Source organism: Poecilia formosa, unplaced genomic scaffold (assembly GCF_000485575.1).
Source record: "Poecilia formosa unplaced genomic scaffold, Poecilia_formosa-5.1.2 Scaffold14, whole genome shotgun sequence".
NCBI classification, from domain to species: Eukaryota; Metazoa; Chordata; class Actinopteri; order Cyprinodontiformes; family Poeciliidae; genus Poecilia; species Poecilia formosa.
This window is the reverse complement of record NW_006799953.1, coordinates 760,585-783,546: the sequence shown is the minus strand read 5'-3', so window position 1 is coordinate 783,546 and position 22,962 is coordinate 760,585. Positions and strand designations below refer to the sequence as shown.

General features: G+C 39.6%; 1 protein-coding gene and 1 long non-coding RNA gene across 7 annotated transcripts in view; one reads left to right on the top strand and one right to left on the bottom strand.

Annotated features, from left to right (window-relative positions):
• Positions 1-22,962, top strand: part of specc1 (sperm antigen with calponin homology and coiled-coil domains 1) — a 98,070-nt gene that overhangs the window by 19,336 nt on the left and 55,772 nt on the right. For 4 of the 6 annotated variants that reach the window (XM_016668270.1, XM_016668274.1, XM_016668269.1 and 1 more), the window contains 2 exons: positions 13,482-13,643; positions 14,350-14,485. In XM_016668270.1, the coding sequence (XP_016523756.1) occupies positions 13,488-13,643; positions 14,350-14,485 (292 nt within the window). In that variant the 5' untranslated portion in view covers positions 13,482-13,487. Of the gene's footprint in view, positions 1-9,260; positions 9,390-13,481; positions 13,644-14,349; positions 14,486-20,004; positions 20,431-22,962 lie in introns of those variants that run through there. The other 2 variants (XM_016668273.1, XM_007545836.2) reach the window with 2 other exon arrangements.
• On the bottom strand, positions 938-14,418 carry LOC107835576 (uncharacterized). Its single transcript, XR_001661369.1, has 4 exons — positions 14,331-14,418; positions 11,423-11,521; positions 8,661-8,731; positions 938-1,136 (listed from the first exon to the last, which is right to left on the bottom strand). It is a non-coding gene; the product is annotated as an uncharacterized LOC107835576 (long non-coding RNA).

Below are 22,962 nucleotides of genomic sequence, written 5' to 3'. Positions count from 1 at the left end.
ACATCGTGCATCTCTAGTTGCTTCATCTCTGGGCTTTCTTATGACGCCATTATACTAAAAATGGTTAACTTTGTCTTCACTTTGTAACAGTGTCTACACTAATGAGTGTTCTTGTCAGTTTTACTTGGTAGCGTGTAGTACATAAGAAAAAAAACCACGTTTTTGATGAATTGATCATTGTCGAGCTATAAACCTGCTGCCGTCAGTAACCAGTCTGTCTCTCTGCTCATTGCTTATTCAATTAATTTAATAAATAAATAAGAAATATCAACATTTTTGGCTAAATGTGGGCTTGGAGGTATAAAATGAAATACTCTTGCCTTGTGAAACAACAGATGGCTCTCAGCCTCTGCAAGATTTTCAAGAACATTTCTGCCTAAAAATATCCCACCTCAGTAAGTAGATACACATTGTGCCTCGCAGTGGTACAGAGCGTTTCTTTCTGTTTGTTTGTTCTGTGAAGGGAAGCTCCAAGCATCTTCATTTCCTCAGGCTGTGTTTGAAGCTCAGGAAACAATCTACATTCTTGACAAGCATCGCCCTCAGTGGCTCAACTCACTGGCTTTAAGGAATGCTAATGTTTTTGTCTTGGTAAAAGTGTAAAAGGCATGCAGCTCCAAGAGGCGGGTGAATTAAAATGCAAACAGGACTAGCAAGCTTGGGTGTGTGACTTATCAGGTCGTTAAAATATTTGCTTTGTCTGTTAGTTGTCTGACCCATTATAATCTCCTTTATTCTCCATACAAGTCAAACCGAACACACCCGCAGTGAACATCAAATGCCTTTCATGCCACAATACTGGGTACAGCATACAGACTCAAAATACAAACAGGAGTGTTCATTTCTGTTGGGTTGGACAGAAAGGGTTGTTGTTGGTGCTGACGATTATGATGTTCCTTTGTGGAAAATATCTCGGTTTTAGTGGCTGCATGTTTTGTTTTTTTTTAATTCCCTCGCAGACCTTGTGGATGCTGTGCTTGTGTTTCTATGGAGTCCGCCCACTCTGTACACTCAGCCAGCTTGGCAGACTGGAAAGCAGCTGAAGTTTCTGCAACGTGGCTCCGACTGGCTGTTTATCAGTCAAGAACTTTGACACTGGGAGAGCAGGAAGTTCAAACCTCAGGGGAGCCGCAGCTCTGAGAAAGATGAAACAGAAAACGGGAGGCTTAAAATATTCATAAAAGTTGAATCTGTCTTCACATTTTATTAGCGAGGTCCCCAAATATAGAAGATTGCTTGGGGAAATAATGAAGGACTCAGACTGTTGATGCATAAATTTCTAATCACCAGTTTATGAATAGCTCTGACTTGTTGCTGTAAATGTTTGCTAAAGAAAAAAGTAAATAAACTTCTCTGTATTTTTGATAATTGTAAACAGAGCTGGCTTCTATATAAAATACTCAAATAAAATAATTATTTCTCAAGAAAAGTCCAAATTTACAGAACTGTCTCTCAACATTACTAAAAAAATTTGAAATACATTATTAAAATCCTCCAAAACTAAACTAAGAAGAATTGGAGCAATATATGCTCCTTCACTAATTTCTATTTCTGTCCAAATGTACAATATGCATCTTATGAGAAGACATTCGTTTCTTTTAATAAAATGATTTCAAAAATAAGAAAAAGAAATCTCCACCTTTTCAGTATTTGAAGGAAAATCATTGTTGGGAGCAGAGGACAGTGTCGTATTGTGCTGCAGTTAAACAAAAAAAATGTTATTTTAAGATGAAATGAATACAGACAGAACATCTTAAATTGTCTCAAAAGTCTTGTATTTGCGTATAATTGCTTTTAGCTTTATCGCACAGTGGTTTCTGTTCATATTCTCTGTAGAGAAATTAGGACTCTTACAATAATTGATGCTAATCTGTTACAGATTCGAGAACAGCTGGAATCAGACTCTTACAAAGGGATCAAACAGATCCCTTTCATAAGGGATCATATTTACTTTAATATTCTAAGCTTCCTGTTGTTTGCTGATTACTCCTTCGCTGTTTTTGCAACCTGAATAAACAGCCAACACCCGTCTGCTGAAAAGGTTTAATTCATTTTTAAACACTACTCTCTGATAGTGAACACAACTGTCTTTGTTCTGCAGTGGCAACTTCCACAGAGAAAAGTGTGATTGTTGGCACAATGTTAACCTGTTGGCATGCAGGTATGCAGTGTTCCTTGATAAATAAAATAGCCATAAACCCGAGTCCCGAGGTGAGACCTTGTTATTCAGAAGATTTGTGAATCTACACTTCCCAGGCCTGAAGGCGAACTAGAAAACCTATTGATCTCTGTCCAGATCAAAGCAAGCCATCAACTCAGCATTTTCCTCAGTAGGTTCCTTCTCTCTTTTTTTTTTAACTCAAAGATGCTGATATAAGCAGATGCTCTTGTGGTTTCACAGTTTCATATTCCTACACCAAGAACTTGTTTTTTATTTGAGAAATTACTTCAGTGTTACTCATAACTTTATTTGAAACGACTCAAAAATACCTCATTGAGCACAAAAAAATCAAAAATGGTATTTGAAATGCTACCGTTTTGCTTTAGACTCAAAAAATACTTTCAGAAACACTAACAACACAGGTGTTAGCACGTTTCCCATTTCTAATAAATTCTTCTGCCTTCAGAAAATGAAACATTTTCTGTAATTTCTAGTTTGAAACTGCCGCACCTCCGCTAATACCACATTATGTTTCCTGTTACATGCAAGTTTCGCATCCCCACTGACTAATATAGGAACACAGAGGGAACAGAGACCGCCTCACAGCATGGGATATAAAGCGATCCCACGCTTCCTGTTGGGCTTTAGCTGAGATGATGTTTTTTTCACACACTCCTTTACTACATTCAGGTGTTGGACAGATGCTACACATGTGCTCCAGCAACGGTACAGTAGTAACTTAAAGGTGGCGTAGTAGTGCTAGTATTTGCACACATTTAGACATGAATACATTTGTGGAAGCTCCTTAAAAAAGATCTGTAAAATGACTATCTTATATTGCAAGTTTATAGTGTTTTTATAAATGATGATCCAAATCAACACAGAAATTATTTATCAGTCCCAAAACGGCCCTTCTCTTATACCAGGTGTCTGTAATCTGAGGCAACAAATGGAGCTTAATGACTTTGGATAAAATGATAAAGAATCAACTTATGTTTTACGTATAGATATCCATCCATTTTCTTTACACCCTTGTCCCTTATTGGGGTTGCGAGAGGTGCCTATCTCCAGCTAACGTTCCGGGCGAGAGGCGGGGTACACCCTGGACACACACACTCAAACCTAGGTACAATTTTTTAGAGAAACCAATTAACCTGACAGTCATGTTTTTGGACTGTGGGAGGAAACCGGAGTACCTGGAGAAAACCCAAGCATGCACAGGGAGAACATGCAAACTCCATGCAGAATCAAACCCAGAACCTTCTTGCTGCAAGGCAATAGCTCTACCAACTGCGCCACTGTGCAGCCCATCGTATAGATATAACAAATGCAATTAATCTTTGAATAAATGTACTGAAAATAAACTGGGTTTTTACAGTGTTTGATTACTGCTGCAGTAAAATATGAATACATCTTCACCAGCAGTGCTAACGAGTTAGCATGTGCAGATAGACCAAAAAGTTTACCAAATGGACCAATATCTTCCCAATCAAGTGATTAATTGTTTAAACAAATTAATCACCGTTACTCAAGTCGGTAGTGGGTCAACTAGATATTAATGTACAGAATCAAACAATCAGTGAACCAACACTTTTTGAAGGAAACGAAGGAGTCAGAGCTGTTTTTGAGGCAGGAAAAGGAAGGCCGTAACCGGTTGTGATGGAGGTAGTTTTGCCAACAACAGCAACGTCAAGAACGAACGTCAAGCTGAGGAGTTCAACAAGCATCAGCGGGTGGAAGAGGAAATGGGAAAGTTGTGGAAAATAGCTGGTGCCAAAAGTCTTTGAAAAACTTGTGGCTGTGAACCGATTCAAGGAGATGGGCTGGAATCTTGGATTTAGACTCGAGCTGCAAAAACAGACGTTAGATTTGACATGCTGTCTGTGTTTTGGATTTTCAAATAAAAGTACCTGCTTTCTTGTTCTTTCCTAGCTTTAGCATTTTCTTTACCATATTGCATCTTTCTCTTTGTTTTAGACTTTATAGCGTGTCCTGAAACTGTTTAGGCTTGGCAACAGTATTTTTTAAATCCAGATTATGTAATAGTTTCACAAATACACAGACTAAGAAGAGAAGTTTCTACACCCTACCTGTTGGTACACAGTAGACTGGAGGAGTGGACAATTCAAAGATTGTGATTAGCAGGTTGGAGCAAAGACTCTTTCTTTCCTCATTAATTCATTCAAAATGCTGATATTTACAGACATTAAAGAATTTCTGTCTTTTGTAGCAGATTTACATTTGTATCGTCGATGGTTGAAATAACTTGAGTGGTTATGACAGTTTTTTTGTTGTTGTTGCATGAAGTAAATAATTGGTTAATGTTTGTGTGTTTGATTGGGTGGAGGCGTTAAACATCTCCTCAACCTCAGAGGTCTTTCTCTGGAAACTGGACACTCAGACTTTCAGGACCAAAATTTGAAAGACTTTCATCTACATTGCTTTTTAGCAATAGATGGGGAATGTTGCTGGATAAATGTGTTGTGAGTCTCAGAAGTCAAACAAGGTGGGAAGGCAGATGGAACATGTCTACCATACGTCCATGGACAATAAACAAATGAGTAGTTTGTTTACCTGGGAAGAGCTGCACCAGACAGGCCAATGATAATCTGACCTGACTTGTCAGAGTGATAAACCCCAGCATTCATGTAATTTTTGCACTTACTACACAAAATTTCATTTACATTGTTTAAATAATCTTGAGCTGTGACTGGTCTTGCTGCTCCAGTACAGGTAGCCATTTGGCTAACTGCTGCTCTGATCATGTGATGTCTTTAAGGTCACTAACTCAAGCAGCACAAAAAGTTTACAGGTGCTTTCTGCGCTTTGATATAAAAAAAATGCTTATTTTTCAGGAATCCTACTACACCCAGGCAGTTGATATTTTTATATTTGAGCATTACAATCTCATTAAATTGGACATCAATTTAGTTTTAATTCATGACATTTTTCTACAGTAATATAAAACTATACATTTGTGTTGAAGGAATTTGAACTGGTATATGTAGTATTGCCAATTTCTTGAAAAACATCAAATCACTAAACAAATAGAACCGTCTTTGTCTTTAGTACTGTCTTTTCCTAGACTTGACATTTAAGGCATCTGGTGTTGCTCCATGTGTTGTTTAGAGATTTTCCCATGGTGATGAGGATGATATTCAAAGATGCATGTGGGATGCCGTACAGCTGGTTGTTGAGTGGGTCTGCCTAGAGGAGGCGTGGCTGACCAAACTGGTGAAAGGACGCACCGAAGGCCGTGTGTTTTGTGGCAGAGGCTAAGGAGCTGCTATTTGTTAAACAACTCGTGCAAGTACGAAAATGCCATGCTTAAGTTTAGAACTGTCTCCATAGCAATACATCTAAAGCCAGCTGGACTGTGTGACTTTCAGGGAACAAACTGGTGGGTTGCCTGCGAAAACTACCAGAAAAACACTTGCTTACTATGGAGACTGAACGGTGACCGGTGGACAGACATTTCATTTTGCAGACAAAGGAGTTACTCTGACCATGTAGGCTTCATCTTGTGCTACTTTCTGGCTGTTGCTTCCATCCTGTGCACAATAATCATGGAAACGGATTTATTTTTAGACACACACTCGACTGAATCACCATCACTGCATGTTTGCTTTTATATCCGTCAAAAACATTGTGCGTGCTTGGAGAATCTGACTCACTACTCCCTTCTGTGCACATAAGGAGGCAGAAGGAAGACTTGTGAGGCAGTCGGCGCCCACCGTAGGAGCCTCACTCAGCCTGCTGGATATTGTCATCTTGTTTCACACAATGGTGGAGATACTTCACCTATTCGGTGTCCTGCCATGCCGCTCCATGTTCTGTCATTATTTATTCATGTTTCTCCATCGCAATGTTGCTTTTATGTTGTTCTTCATTTGGCCAAGTTTTGAGTTTTGCAGCAGGTTTGGATAACTGGCTGTATTATGTCAAGTCCATGAGTTTCTTAAATGTACAAGGCGCCCATTGTTATGGATGAAAGATATTTGTGCTTGTACTTATTGGTATTTGTTTTCTATTGTCTTATGTAAGATGTTTCTTTATTTTGGCCACACCAAATATTGTGTAATTTCACTTTGAGCAGAAACTTGATCTAACCTTACTTTGAACAGGTTAAAACTGAAATTATTCATATTTATAATCCAGCACATTGATACTTTGAACCATCATAAAAATACAATACAGTAACCAGTTGTGAAACAAGCAATAAATGTTATATTTTGTCAAATGCCATCACCAAAGTAATCAAACTAATATACATCAAGTGTGTTGATCAATCACACCTTAGGTCAACAAGGTAGACCAATCAGCCATATTGTTTTTGGACTGTGGAAGGAAGCTAGAGTAACCAGAGAAGAGGGGAGAGCATTCAGATCTGTTGCATTAGAATAATAAAATAGCTGGCGTTTCAGTTTCCTGTGTTATTATTAATATTTTTATGTGCTATATTTGGCTCGATGTGGTTCAGTTTGGCCTTTTCTGATTATAGTACCATTCTGTCAAACTGCAGAAACAGACAGTTGTTAAACACCATTAAGTGTTGCCAAACTAGGGATAAAAATGAACAAAGTTAGTATCTCCAACAAGCTATCTACAAAAGATCACGTTTTTAATCAGTTATTGCTGTTTAAGAGTGTTATGCATCAACATGGCTCCTAACATTGTGGAAAACAGCCAACGCTGTCCGTCCCCATTGAAGGAATTTAGTGTCGCTACACAGACACTGAGTGAAACCACAGTAGCACGAATGAAGCACTGCATTGACAAAATATGTGTGGGCTGCAGTTTACGTGGCATTATCTCCACAGACTCGATGTAAATACAGATCCTTTCAAAAGCATTCATAGCCCTCGAGTTTTTTACATTTTGTCATGTTACAACCACAAACTTCAGTTAGTTGTGTTAGGATTTTATTTGCAAGATCAACACAAAAATGCATAAAAGGGAAGGGAAATTATCCGGACGGTATACGTTTTTCTAGAAGTAAACATTTGGAGGGTCTCTTCTTTCTGTCATTTCTTTCCCAAGGCTAGATATTTGGGTGACTAATGATTGTCCCGTCTGCAAATTCTCCTGATCTGTAAAACTCTGCAGCTCCTCCAAAGTTACTACGGATCTCTTGGCTGTTTCTCTAGATTAATTCTCTTCCTGGCCGGCCTATTGGTTTAAGTGAATGACCATATGTTGGTGGATTCCAGTTGTGCAATACTTTTTCCATGTTTGAACGATGACTTGTGCTCTGAGACAAAACCTCAGCTTGGGATAATGTTTTACAACCTAACTCTGCTTTAAACTTTTCACCATGATGCTGTTTGCTCTCTGCGGATGCATTCTCACCAGCCCTGTTTGGTTCACTATGATTGAACTCTTGTTTGTTTGCCTAGAACATCTGGCTCGTTTGGGGAGGTGTGAAGGTGCAATTGATCTCTGGGGAAAAAAGCGAACTCTGGTTTGAATAAAAACCTAGCTCAGTTGAATGTGAACGCCAGTTGGACAGGAGACTGGCGAACTATAGCGCAGGGTATTCTGGGTAAATACAAACAAAACAAATGTAATCTGAGTTTAACATTGGAGGGAGAAATGGCCTGCAGTCTTATATCAAATACAAAAGAGAAATCCTACAACTGCTAAAAGTCTATTTTTGTTTTTGTGAAGGAAGTTGTCTTCTTTAGATGTTTTCCTGTCATTTCCTCATGTCATTCTTGTTGCAGCGCCACCGTAGGTTAGGAGGGGAACAGGTTTCTCAAAGGGTTTGGTTCATTTGACAGTGCAGTGAAAGCGAACCACACCAGCTAAAAATGTAACAAATGTTTGAATTTTGGTCCCAGATCAAACTGAGTCTACCAGACTATGAGGTGTGAAAATCCCCTTAACCTCTGAAGCAGAACTTCTACATTTATACTGAGATTAAACCACGCTGAAAAAAAAAATCTGTCTCTGCAACAGGACGTGGGAGTTTGCAATGCCTTAAAAGCAATCTGCAGTCTTTCTCAAGTCTAGCTGCAACACTTTAAAAGGCAGCCTCTTGCTTACGAAGGGGTGCGGTCAGATTGAGTTCCTCTGTTAACCACCGGCCACAAACTGAAGCCTGTTTAATCCCAGACCCGAATGCGGTTCACTTTCGACCCACATGCTCTACATCCTTGGCAAGCTGCATGTTGTGGGATCAAAATGAGACCATTACTGAAGAACATAAATTCTGACTGTCAGCCAGTCCACAAATGATCCACCCTCATATTACTGAGGCTTTCTGAGACACAGATGGGCTTTGTCAGTGCCAGTCGCTGCTGTTTCTGCCCACACAACCTGGTGTGGTAACAAAAAAAATACAATATTGATATAAATAGATTGGAGTTGCAGGATTCGTTTGTAAAACTTGTAATTTAAAAAAAAAATTGTGATCTTCCATCTCGATCACAGGCTGCATTGCATTTTAATTAGATAATGGCTGAATCTTTTCAGAATAAAATTCATCGCTCTTGTTCACCTCGCACTCTGCCCAGTTGTTTGTGTCACATGATGGCGATCCCTTCCTCCCTCTGGTTCTTTCTTCCTTCACTGCAAAAAGAAAAACCCAAAGTCTTTGCAAATATTTTTGCTCTCTAGATTCAAGTGCAAATATCTTTTATACACTTGAAATGCAACAAAACAAACTTACAAGTAACTTTTCAGCACAATATAGGATCTTGTTTTAAGTCATTAATATTGATGAAAACATACTAGTTATGAGTGAAATAATCTTCCAGTGCAGCTATACGTTTTAACTTGTAATGTGGGAAAAATGGCAGATTATTTACTTGCAATTAGTACTTTTTAAAATCAATATTAAGAAATGATTAACTTAAAACAAGCTCCTATATCATGCTGAAATGTGTCGTCTTATGTCAAGTCTACCAAGTTGTTTGCACTAGAAACAACATTTGTTTTTGTAGTGTTGTTTTTTTTTAACCCTTGTTAATCACAAGTGTAAAACTGAGAGGTGAGAACAGAAACATGCCCATGGCAGCAGCTATGTGACACGCTTCTCCTTTGTATGAAGCAGAAAGAGAGCGAGGCACTTCTTCCTCTTTCTGGCTGCTGTGTGGAGGCTGTCTGCCGCTCCTCGTGTCCTTTCATTTTCACCCCTGACTTGCTCCAAAGGGCCAAGCAGCAGATATTTATCCTCAGTTGTGGAGCAGAGCACTCAGGCTCCAGGACAGCATCTGCTACTTGACAAGTGAGTGGTCTGCTCGAGAAATCACATGCTGTATGTTTTTGTTGTGTTGATATCCTTTTATTTTTTTTAGATCAAAAATTGGTTTGAGTTTGGTTTTCAAAAGTCCAGGGTTGGTGGGGGTGGGGGGGGATGTTTGAACTTTATATAATGAGTAAGAAAAGTCTGGGAAAACATCGGCAGTAGATGTTTTCAGCCTGATTTCTGACATTTCTGGCAGCTCGTCTCTGCCGCTTCACCAAAAGTGAAATAAGCGCTGGGTCAGAACTTTGCACAACTTTTAGGAACAGTGGCTTACAACAGGTAATGCCATTTACACTTTGCTACAATAATATTAATTTCCAATGTTCTTTTTTTTTTTTAGTAAGCTTACTACTGTCATGATCCGAATGTAGCAACATTGTACTTGATAGCCTCTCGAGATGTTCAAGAAAATATCAAACTATCTTTAAATACCTGATTAAAAACCACAACAGGAAAGCAGCTAATTTTGCAACCACAGCTTTGCAGGACTGCTATTTCCTCTTTGATCAACATTATATCTGTAGTTTCATGCAAACAAACTGACAGGATGTATGCTGTTTTACATGTAGAGCTCCTAGTTTGGGTGCATGCATTCCTCTATGCTGCTTATTCTAACCATGCTGACATGCAATGAGTGTTTGAAGTGGTGGGAGAACTTGGTTGCACTGCTGTAGTGTCTCAACTTAAAACTTAAAGCTGTTTCTGCCTCTGATCATAGGTTATGATGAGCCATGTTAGCCAGTGTAAATGATGTGCACACAAAAAGTACATTAGCATGGTAGCTGATTTATAGGGAAAAACAGAGCAACTTTCCTGTACCTTGTTCGGCCTTCCTGTTATCTGCTGAGTGTTTTTCTCTCTCACTCATTTAAACTGCAGACATGTTTCAAGGTAATGTAGAAAATGCTTTCCTTTTTTATTAGCTTTTCACTTATTTCCTCTAGTTGTAAACGCCTGAATTTTGAGTGCTCCTCCTTCAGCAACAACATCCACAGTGAAGAGTGTTGTTACCACTAACTTATTGAACTGGTTGAAAATGATCGAGTTTCTGACAGACTGGGCTGCCGTTCAGTGAAGCTGAGAAAGGATATGTGTGAGATTAATATAAATGTTTAGAAACATTTGTTGAAATTATTGGGGGGTTTTTTAATGGGTTATCGAGTCAGATGGAAAACCAAATGGTTTTGTGGAAAACACCAACTTTTTATCCATCTGAAATTGGTTCCGCTGGCAGCCGTCATTTATTTCTGCAAATAAATATACAAAACGTGTATAAATAACTTCCCTTTTTTCTTTTCTCTCCTCTCTGTAGTGTAGTCCATAAAACTGCTCCAGCACTTTGTCCCGTATTCAGCCTACCATTTAACGTGCTATTTTTAGCAGTAATTAAGGCAGATGACTACCTATGACTTATTTCAGAACCACAAATTATGTTTGCCTTTATGTGAAGTTTGGATTTTTTTTAGAGCAGGGTCCATGTTTAGGATTTCACAAGTCATGTTCAAAGCCATGCCTTTTTTCTGCCTCTGAATTTTTTTTTATCAGATTGTAAAAAAATGTAGTCCAGTCACTCTTTCTAGATTTCTATTGTCAGCTAAATAGCGATCGCAGTTTCTCATCTAAACTTTTACGTTGTTCAAGAGACGAGAACGGAGCCTCCGTGTCTGTTTGTCGTAGAGATGGAGGTTTCACAGCTAGTAGGTCGTTGGGAAGTAAGTGGGACACCGTTCTGGCTCCTGAGAATCAGACCTCCGCAGTGCAATATGGCGAGGTCAGTTTTGCAGAACGTGGCTCCACAGTGGCCGAAAGAGGTGAAGCCAAAGAGCTTTTTTTTTTTTTACTCTCAAAGCTGCCAGGTTATCTTTGATCGTTCTGTTTTTGTTTTTTTATTTGAAAAATATAAATGGAGTATCCTAAACGGGAACGTCTCAAATTACACCTTTTCTGTTTGTCCGCGTTGTGATGAGAGCAGGTCAGACTCGTGCCTGGCAGTAACAGCCGCGTAAAATGACCTGAGACGAGGTGAGATGTCACTGCTGAGGCGTTGTTGGACGGCCCACTAAGGCAGGAGTTAGTCACAGGATATTGCCCCGAGAAGTCCTGAGGATCATCTGATGGACCAGAAGAGAAACACATGCTCTCACACAAAACACTGAACACAATCAGCAAGTCCTGAAGCTCCTCTAATCTTTTCTGTAAACACCAACACGAAAAATCTACAGATTATTTCACAAAGTGTTTGTAGCTTCGTTATCTTATGATTTGTATGCCATGCTAATAAATACCAGCAGTATTTCTAGATGAGAGGTAAAATATTAAACTTGTCATCATAGCTCTGTGACCTCAGACTACATCCTCCATCTTCTCATAATACATTTAAAAAATGAACACGATCCTGTGTGTCCTTGCTGAAGAATACTAGAGTCCCTAAAAAGACATTTTTTATTACAATATTTCCTCTTCAGCTGTGTTTAGATTTGTACCCAGTGATATTAATACCGATTACCCTGCTGAAATCAAGAAATATATTAAATAAGTATGAATAACACAAAGCTACTAATAAAGCAGTAAAGATTAATTTAGTGATTAGAAGATCAGACGAAATATTACGAGAACAGAAACTTGGAGTCGACTGTTGGCCGATGTTGACTTCGAATTTATTGTGCTATTTTGTGGTACTGTTATGATAATGATACAATTATTTAAAAAAATAAATAAATTTTTAAGGTATGTAAAACATTTCCATTTGAAACAGGCTTCTTCAGGACGCCTCTTACTTAAACAGGTGTGATTTATTTCACTAAACGGCACACAGTAACTACATTTAATCGTATTTTCAAAGCTACTGATATTTATTCATGATCTCGCGAAATGCAAACATGGGAACGATAACATTTCCAATGATGCTTTCAGTTTAGCTTTTTATTTGACATAATGAATCCTTAACATATGAGGTTTTCCACATATGCCCGCCCCCGTTGACATCCATCCACCCTTTCATTTCTACGACCGTTTATTCTCCAGCGGCCATTGGGCGAAAGGCGTTGCACACCCTGGGCAACGACGGGACAAACAACCTTGCATGCTCACACTCAGACCTGAAGGTTGTTTAGACATTCAGTACTTCAGGTATTTTTAGACATCCTTTATTTTTACATTATAATGATTCTACAGAACTCTCTAGAACGGTTCAGACATGTTTTATCTTCTAGTTTTGTTCAGCGTTTCATCTCCAGATATTCACTCAAAATATAATTTTTGGTGCAGAGAATCAGAAGTAAGTAAGTAAGGCAGAAGCAAGGCTTTGCTATAACGCTTCATAAGTATACGGTTGACTTATAAACCCATGTGTGTGTCATGTAACGGGTCCATCATGAATTATCCGGTTGCCTCGGGAGATCAGGTTGCTAAAACCCTAATCAATAAGTCAGCCTGGCCACAGGGAACAACACAGGAGGCACGCTCATGTTTAAGTGGCCTCCTGTTTTCCCCAGATGAAGGCTTTTCCTTGAAACATAAAACGCAGTCATGCTGACCACATCCTGTTGGCGATGGAAACACAAACCCCTCATTGTGTGGGTTTTTGAAAACATATATTTCTCAGAAAGATAACCGTTGTGGCCTTGGCCATCTGCGTTCCTACTTGCTACTTATGTGCATGTTGTGTCAAGTCTTGGTAAGTCCCTCCAGGTTTGAGCAAATTAGATAAGAGAGGCTGTTCCTTTACCTTCCTCTGTCAGGAAGCGGTTCAGTGGTGTTACTTATTACAGCGGCTTTTCGTTTGTGTATTTTGGAACGGCAAGAAAATGCCACCAGACGGTGTTGCTGCCTTATAGGTTTGTTGTCCCTATTCTTCTGTGCTTCTATTGGCATTGTGGATAATTGCATAACATTATTTAAAGAAAAAAAAAGATTAAAGTTAAAGGTCTGTTTCTAAGTCTGTTTTTTTGTTGTTGTTATGATAATCATTAAACAAGCTCCAGATAGAATCGATTAGGACAAAAGTTACTTAGCGCCAAGGTAAAAATAAAATATAAAAATGCTAAATGTAGCTTTTCTGTCTCCAAACAGGCAGCCATGCTTAAATCGGGCGCCACCAAGGGAGGGCTGCCCAAGCCGGGACTCCAGGAGCGGGTAAGGCAGGGATCTTTGACCTCCTCTACCTCCACCTCTGCAGCCTTGAGGAACTCCAGGTCTTCCAACACGCTGGCTTCAGACCAGCGGCTCAGCAAGGTGAGTCACAGCAACCAGGTATAATTTAATCTGAATTTAAATTACATTTATTCAGAAGATTATTACAATCTAACTACAACTCATAACTGTTTGAAACCTTTAGTGCACATTTGACAATTTGTAGCAAAGAATGCAGCTAAAAGAAAAAGCCCATCTAACATGAACATGTGAAAAGATCCCATCCCTTTTCTGCTTGACTTAACATCAATACCGTGTAGGGGGGATTTATTGACTATATATTTGTTTTAGATTAGCTGATAATTGGATGCAAAAGGTTTTTTATGAACAGAATTTGAATCAAGTAGCCCTAACTTTGCTACTTGATGAGTTCTGGGTACAGAAAGTTTATTATTATTATTATTTTAAATACAAAATGTATACATTTTTGAACAATATTTGGCTTAATTACTGCTTTGAATTTTTAATTTCTGTATACTCCAGTGAACGATTAATTGATTACTAAATTAATTGATAATTATTTCAACAACCGATTCATCAAGATTAATCCAATTAATCGCTTCAGCCCTATTATGATGTTCCTTCACTAATGTCTATCAAACGTCTGAGGCCTTCACAGAACAGCTGGATTTACACTGAGATTGATTACACTTATATGTACAAATTAGGAGACTTTGACAAGCATTTGGGTTTATTTAAGGAGTAGAAGAGTATAATGTTGGCACTAACCTGACGTGTGTGTTTGTAGCTGAAAAGGGCCAGCAGTGACGATGCCTTGACGAAGCCGGCCCTTGGCGCCGCAGCCGCAGGCTCCCGGATGAAGAAGACCGTCACTACCGGAGGAATCTCTGACCTGGCAGAGGCCCGCCCTCGCAGCCTTTCAGGTAGGCGCTCTGCAGCTTCTGGCTCCGTCACAGTCGGTGAATGGACCACATGCCGCCACTAGGTGGCCACAGAGCGCCGCTAAGGCTTCTGTTGGAGCGCAGCTGGCAACAGGCTGCCTGAAAAAGACTCCATTTATCTTTTTCTCTAGTTTTCCTGTTTGCACTTGTTTGTGGGATTGAGGCTTTGGTGGCTGGGAAGGAAGACTGTGGAGGTTCTGGCCTGGAAAGTCTTAGTGAACCATTTTATAATTTGTAAATGACCGAGTGTTTTAATGGAAATTAATGGAGACTTTCTTTATTTTTACACTTAGTAGCTGGGATTGTATTTACTTCTCTATTGTAGCATTTATGTACAATACTTTGCCTTTCTTTTACCTTATTCATTAGCACTAAATTAATGTTTTTCTTGGAGAATTCATGACGTCTTTAATCAGCTTTTTTTGCTTATTCCATCCATTATCCTACTTGCCTTGTGGGGTCACCAGGGGTACTAGAGCCTAATCAAGCGCTAATCATGGCAAGCAATAACCATGATTAGGGTTATCATTTGTGATTATTGTAATAATTGTCATCTACTTTAGTAATCAAATAATCATTAACAGCAGTATACAGATTCTGAAACGGGGTATTTGCTGAAAGAACAACATGCTAAGAGCAGTAATTAAGCCAAAACCATAAGATAATATTATACATTTAAGATAAGAAAGCTTTGTAAGGCTGCTTTAGCTTCACCTGGTTCAAATTCTGCAGGGGGAAAAACCCCCCCAAAAAATTCCTATTAAGCACTTTTTGATATCAAGTTATTATTCCATTAATCCAAAAGGTGATCGCCAGATGAGACCTCGGCTGCTTTGATGCCAAGTCAAGTATAAAAGGCTGAACTCTCCACATGTCAGAAGTATTATTTTAGCTTTAGATGCATCTTCACTACAAATGATCAAGGTAACATTTTTATCATTTAAAGGAACTGAATTATTTATTTTTATGCACTTCTTATCTTGTACAAAAAAAATCCTTAAGCGTTTAAATAAAACTTCTGCAGAATGTGTCAATATTTTTATTTGATTACTCATCACAGTAAACCCTCCCGACCCCACTAATGGACAAGGGTGTAAAGAAAATGGATGGATGGATGGATGGATGGATGGATGGATGGATACTCATCACAGTAATCAATAGAAAACATGATGACTGATAATAGCTGGTTCCAGGCCTAAATATAAGTAGTTCTTTAAAAAATAAAATGTAGCACCTACTTGTTTGTTGGCATTACACGTTATGAGATGAACTAAAACTAATTAAAAAAAATTAAATAATGTATTTTATACTTGGTGAAAACAAGGAAGTTGGAGATTAGGAGTTTGTCGGTGCATCTTTTCAAAGAACCCTCAACGCGTTGCAAATCTTTGTTGGTTTATGCCGCCCGATTCCCAGGATGCTTTTCTGCTCGTCATTTTGTTCTTTCAAGGGATTTTTTTTCCACTGCGTGACAAAAGACTGCAGAGGAATCGGGAAACTGCAGCCAACTCCTGCTCTCGCTCCTATTACACTAAATTAGTCCCCGATCAACTTTCGCTGGATTGTGCTCTAATTAACAACAGGTCGGGTTTTCACACCCGAGGACAAGAACAAATTCCTTCTTTGTGCAATTCATGCTAAATAATTAAAGTTGACATCCTCTTATTGACCTAGATTTTCAGAAAATTGCTGGTAGTCGACCAAAATTACAGCTATAAACCCCCCTGTGTCTTGTATCATGGGGGGTTGATATATTTATGGTAAATTCACTCCATTAATGAGCTTTTTACTTACTATTGGCTTTTTTTGTATTTCTCAAATTGACACAGCACCCTTAAACCTAATCCAATCCTGAAAAAAATGACAAGGCAGGTTTAAACAGATTTTACGTATTTTCCTTGCAACATCCCTCAGGCAGACTGCGCTGCTTCGCACCTGGTGTGGGAAAGGCAATGAACGATCGCCACTGCGCATCCAGACATATGAAGCCAGACAGTGAGTGGATACGTCAAGTCGGTCTGAAAAGGCAAGCAAACTGGAGTGTGGAAAATCCGATGTGGCACCTGAAAGAGTGGCAGCGGTTAACCGTGTGTGCAAAATTTGACGGGCATCACGGAGCCTCGTGTTTTAAATACCAAACATGGGAGTCTGACTTTATGGTTGCTAGAAATCGTTAAGAGGGAAATGACATGATTTGAATATAGAGTGGGGTGACGATCTGTGATATTTTGAAATGCTTTGAATGCTAGCTTTGATCGATGGTTGAAAGCTTCTCTGGAATGTATCAGAGCTCAACAGTTTTGGATTTTAAAGCTGAATATGTGTCTAGGTTTCTTTGGTGATGTTGCAGGGTTGGTTTGAAACACCCTGTGTGGTGCCATGACTGTCCAGACTCCAAACCAGCTAAAGTGTTATCACCAAGCAGATTTGGATCTGTGTACATATAATCACTTTATAGCAGGTGTTGTGTTCATTAAGTCTCATTTGGATACCAGCAAAAATCTTCATACTCCCTGAACATCTTCACATTTTGTCTTCAGTGCATCGTTTTGGGATTTTAATGAACCAACACAAAGAAGTGAGTGGTTGTGAAGTCATCATAGCTCAAAGAAAACATTTTACTATATTTTTGTGAGATATCGCTGTCATTTTTTAGGGCTGTGAACACCATCTAAATATCCTCTGCTGCTCATTTATAGATGCTCCCGCCATGCATGCGACCCCTCCCTTCTCTGCCCTCACAGCAGGCTCTGCTAATGACTTCAAAACTGTTATTTTTGCTAATGGAGTGTTGCTCCAGTTCCATCTGGCGTTTTACCAACTCTGCCCTCCTGCCAGACAAAGAGTTAAAACCCAGGCCCACACCGATGACTTATTTAAAGCACTTCGTCAATAATTCAGGGGGGCTTTCACTCAGGGAGGAGTCCCTGCGGAGCGCGCAGAGAGAAGCGACGGAACAGAAGAAAAGTTCCTGTTGCGGAAATGAAAAGCCTCTTTGGTATGGCCGCGGGGCGTAACTGGATAAATGTGTTCTTCATTGATGGGTGCTTTCTTTCGCCGTTGTTCAGTCGATTTCCTCTCGCTCTGATAGTCAATGTTTGTGTGAAAGAAGTCCTTCACTCATTTATTTCTCTGTCTGATCTGATCTATTCCAGTCACTGACGTACATCTATGTCTTTCATAAAGATCCGTACCGTCATATTCAGGCTAGGGCGCAGGTACATGTCAAAATGTTAGAATATCGTGGAAATCCAATGTTTATGTCACTCATTTCAGAAGGTATTGATAAAGAGTGGAACATGCCAAGCCTTTATTGTTTGCAATTTTTGAGGATTAAGGCTTGCAGATAATGAAAACCCAAAATTTATTCTCAGAAAATTAGAATTTTCTGTAATAATTTTAAAAAGGCATTGTTAAAGTATAAATGTCAGATGATGCCCATTCGTAGAAAATGGAGTGGAAGGAAAAAGTATGATTGGAAACAGAGGTTTAGCCTCATGCAATAACCAATTAATAACATGATCAATTAAAATAAACTTGATAATTTCCATTCTGATTATTAGTCAGGAGTAAGATGGTCGCAGCATAACCCTGTTTTACTTGTATCCCATTGTTTGGGAGGCACAGAAAGAACGACAGCGATGTTCCCTGAGTTGCTCATATCTGTCAGATAAATTAGCTGCGTGTGCCTCAATCCACTGAGAGGCCTCGGCCTGCACAAGCACTCAGGCTCGACAAACAGACACACTCAGTCAGTGGCTAATAAGACGTACATGTTTGGACTTGCAGATGGACATAGAAATGATTCCACCACAATGAGTCCTGCACAATGTCTCCTGTTCTGGCTTGTGTACAATTGAACAGTGTGATTCACCATGTGGTATCCTGTTTATAGTTGCTCCTAATTAACCCCTGTTGTGCATAGTGTGTAAAATGTTTATCTGGGCGAAGCATATCTCCTCTACAATATGAGAAATGTGTGTGGCTAGCTATAAAAGGGCCGATAAGTGCGTTGCAGATGTATCTGGGACAAACTTAGAAAGCGTTTGTGTCCTGATCTGGATCAGGACACAAATGTTGTGGCCTCAAAGAAGTCTCTGAAAGACAAAGACTGCAATGGTCTTACCGGGTCTGCAAAGAGATGGACGTCCCGTGGTGAGGAGAACATTCCTAGATGGATTAGAGACGCGTTTGTTTACTAAGGAGGAAGTGCTTCTCACAACAGGAGAGGACAATATGGAAAAGAAGCAGCAGCAGCTTCTGTAGGGAGATGGGAAAAGACCTGGAATCAGAGCATGCTGTTTAGCTCTAGACAGAGATTCATATCCGGTCTATTTAGGGTTGGATTTTGTTGCAAACTAAACCTTGAACTTGAAGGTGCATCACTTTTAAAAGCTCTTCTAGCCAGAGCATTTTAAGTGAAGTATTATATAATATTAGATAAATGCACAGCTGTTAAACCTCTTGAGAACATTTTATTTACTTTCATTTTAGTATTTGTTTTTCAGAAGCTAAGAATCTTCATTTCAACTTCTGTTTTCCAGTTAGTTCCTTGCCCCTCTACCGATATTACCACTTATTTATGCAACATAACTTTTGAAAATTAGCTTTTGTTAAAGAACAATTTGAATTTAAACGGTACAACTAATTACCCAGTGAGTTTCTGCGTGCTAGATTTGGGTTTTTGAAAACTGTCACTAAATACTAGCCAAGCATAATTCGCTCATCTAAAATTGAGGCCTTAAAATGTCTTAAATTCACTTAAAAAAAATTAAGTTGGCCTTAAACATGTTAATCACAGTTCTTAATTTTTTTTTCTTGGCAGGACTATTTAACATCCTTACATTCTATGTAGTTTTCTATGGACTTTAGTCTCGAGCAAAAATTTGAGTCGCACCCAAACATCTTGATCTGTGACTGAAGGTGGTTGAGGCTATCAGAAACTAGCTGCTAATATACCTTTGCTGGCTAGTCAGGGAGGTTTTTTGTGTCTGTCATGGAGGATAAGTGGCAATTTATCACTTGTTGGTTGGATGACTTTTGTGTTTGCTATTGACCGTCTTCTATTGCCAACAATACGATTCTGTGCACATTCTGTGCAGAAAAAGACTGACGCTAACGGGGTTAAGGATGTAGAGAGCATCACAAAATATGTAATTTTTGTGAGGCTCTTAAATTTAATTCACAATGGTCAGAAAGGTCTTAAAAAGTCTTAGCATCTGAGTTGGTGAAACCTGCAGAAACCCTGTCAGTTACTGAACTGCACTAGTCATTTGGCAGAAATCCAAATCCTGCCTTTTTTCTTTCCATCCTCCTCTCTCTCCTGTACTTCCAGAGAGAGGTGGGTCACCACCGCTCACCTCATCCTGGTGAGCGTAAACTGGCTGACGGCAGTGGGAGGAGGTGTGTATGTGTGTATTTGTGTGTGTGTGCGTGTGTGTGTGTGTGCATGCATTTGTGAGAAAGCCACTCCTCTTCTGAGCTGAACCCAGTCATCACGGCAATAATGAAGCGCACACAAGGCTGCTGCATGCCGGAGTGACATACTGTCACCACTCTGGAGGACAAACACAATCACACACATTCATACACACTCACACAAACTGACGCTGCACGCTGCCTGCCTCCTCACACATGCCTACACACACACACACACACACAGTCCTAGAGAGACGTGGAGAAAAGCGGTGAGGACCGGAGGGAGACGAGGATTTTTCCATCTTTTATGGCTTTTGTCGACATGTGACTACGCGGAGGTGATTGTGAGAGGAGACGACGGTCCGGACACTGACACCCACTCACACACACCTCTCCCCCCCCCTGCAGTCACAGATTCTTGGATTAGTCTGCCTTACTGTAGCGTGTGGGAGTCGGGGAGTGGACCAACATGGGAAACCAAGCAGGGAGGCTGGAGGAGACGGAGTCAGGTCGGATTCTTGTCTTAAATTTGCTCGTTTGTCTCTCTGCGTGTGCGCCTGTTTGCTCATGTAAAGCAGCAGAATACAACAGATCTGAGCTAATCTCCTGTCATGTCTGAGTGTTTCGCTGGAAGACAAGTTCTGATTAACGGCATCCTACAGGACGCGCACCAACAAAGCGGCGGCGGACCGCTCTCCCTGCGCTTGGAGGAAACGTAGTTTTCCATGCAGTCCTTCCGTTGGCATTTGTGCAAACAAGCCGACACATTTTGTGTGCGTTGGTGTGTTTCCACATGCAGTAGGTCTGAATGCGCACCTGTGTGCCCACTATAGTGGTCTGGGGGGAGAGAAAGCGCCGAGTTGGATTTACTGTAAGCACGAGGGCACCTCACAGGAGGAGATGCTATCATCAGTCTCACATTCACATCCCTCCTCTGCCCCGAGCGCTGAGATTTCCATTTCAAAGTGGCTCTGAACTGCACTCGGCAGCAGCTTTTAGTTTTACCAAGGGACAAAAACAGCCGAGCTTTTCCGCAGCCTTCTAACCTCTGCTTAATAGGACAACCTAGAACATTTGCTTATTAAACTGTTTTATGTATGTATCGGTTTGTTTATAAAAAAGATGTAGCGCTGTTGTTTCAGTAGCGAAGGCAACAATTACAAGCTGTTGCTCCAACACCTTAACTTCTGGTTTACACTGTTACAGTGAATGTTTTTACCTCAATATCTACGCAGCAGAACATTTCTGTTAAACTAATTATTTTCTGATTGCAAAGCAAAATGGCTAGCAGCAGAAAAGAAATAACCTAAGGTAACAAGAATGTGTGGCTAAAGGAGTTTTCTGTTATCTTTCTTTTTCCCTAAAAAATGTAAATATTTAAACTGTATTTGGTGTGGTGCTTCATGACTCCTAACTTCCTCCAAGATTCTTCAAAACGAAGCTGGTGCAAAGCTTTAGTAGCCTTAGTAAATCTGAATAATCTTTATTTATATATATATATATATATAAAACGAAGCTGGTGCAAAGCTTTAGTAGCCTTAGTAAATCTGAATAATCGTTGTTATATATATAGTAATATTAAGCTATAGGTCAGGGTTATGTGAGCCTTTACCCTTATCTTTGTTTGCCATAGTTGACAATAGCATGATTGAAAACAGTACACGGTTTTACATTTAGGCTTAAAATGTTCAGTTTTTTTTGTTCAAGTTTGTCTGAGAGATTGTTCAGTTTTTCTTGGAGGTTGGAGATCAAGCAATGACACTTGAGTAGAGCGCATTTTTACCTGCAAGTCAGAAAACTGGTGGGATTTGCTCTTTCTTTTAGCTCTCACTTCTATGTACTTTAGACATACTGGCTAGTAGCAACACATTTCTCTACGTTTTACTTACAAAAGTAGGATGTTCACAAATTGTTTTTACACAAGATACAAACGCACTAATAGGTTATACTGGCAACTTTCACAACATTTTATGTGTCTGAACACAAATCCAATATGGCCAATGGCCAATATCAATGTAGAGCAACTCGGCATGCTCTGACTTTCCCAGTTAGAATTCCGACTTGATGGAGAATCTTTGTTTTCCAACTCAGAAAATCCAACTGTACTTCACAAAGGTGCTGCATTTTCTGCATTCATGGTGGCATACTCCTCTCCTTCAGCCCCTATTTCTTGTGGTGTAGCTCAAAGTTGAATTTTGGGAACTTTTTTAATTGAATAGTTCTTCCCCCTTGAAATACCTGTTTCCCGATCTGGAGCTATATCTACCTAGATTTAAGAGACTCTGAAGTTTTTTTACCCTCATAAAAATAAGTGTCTATCCTTGATCTTTGGGTGTTTCTAGGGCAAAGTTGTTTAATTGAACTGCTTGACTGATAGCCCCAGAAGAGCAGCGAGATTAGCCAGATGCTCTCAACAGTAAGCCATCCAGATCTATGAAACTTTTTAGGACTGCGAAGTGGAAAAACATTCCTGATGCTGGAAAGGAAACGTGGGAATATAAGAAACTGACTTGAATTTGATTGAAGGTGTTATCTCAGGATTGGAAGGCGAAGGAATAAGCTGTCTGCAGCCACGATAAGCAGGTTATCTAAACTGAACCAACTCTGATGGCTGCTGCTGTAGCGCCTCTTCTCTTCTCTTCTCCATTTCTTTTCTTTATTTTTTTCTTCTCTTCTTTTCTCTTCTCTTCTCTCTTCACTTGCACATTAGGAAACAAGCCAAGACCAGCGCTTTGGCCCAGCAGGTTGCCGGGTTTTGATTAATTGTCAGCTCAGTGCTAGAACTCGCTCATGCCCATTTTTGTGCAGAGTTAAAAAAAAAAAAAAAGTTCAACAATATTTGCTTAATAAAGGTTTTGGTCAAAAATGGAAAATCTTAAATGTTTTCTTGCTTCGGATGATTGATGCGAATTCTTCACTTTAATACTTCAGGATTCTGCCAAGCTTTATTCCAAATGGGTCTATGGCCAATATCAATGCAGTAGGTAGTGTTATCGCCTGAAAAACATTCAGAGAGTCAGTTTTTAGTCTGTTGGTGGGAT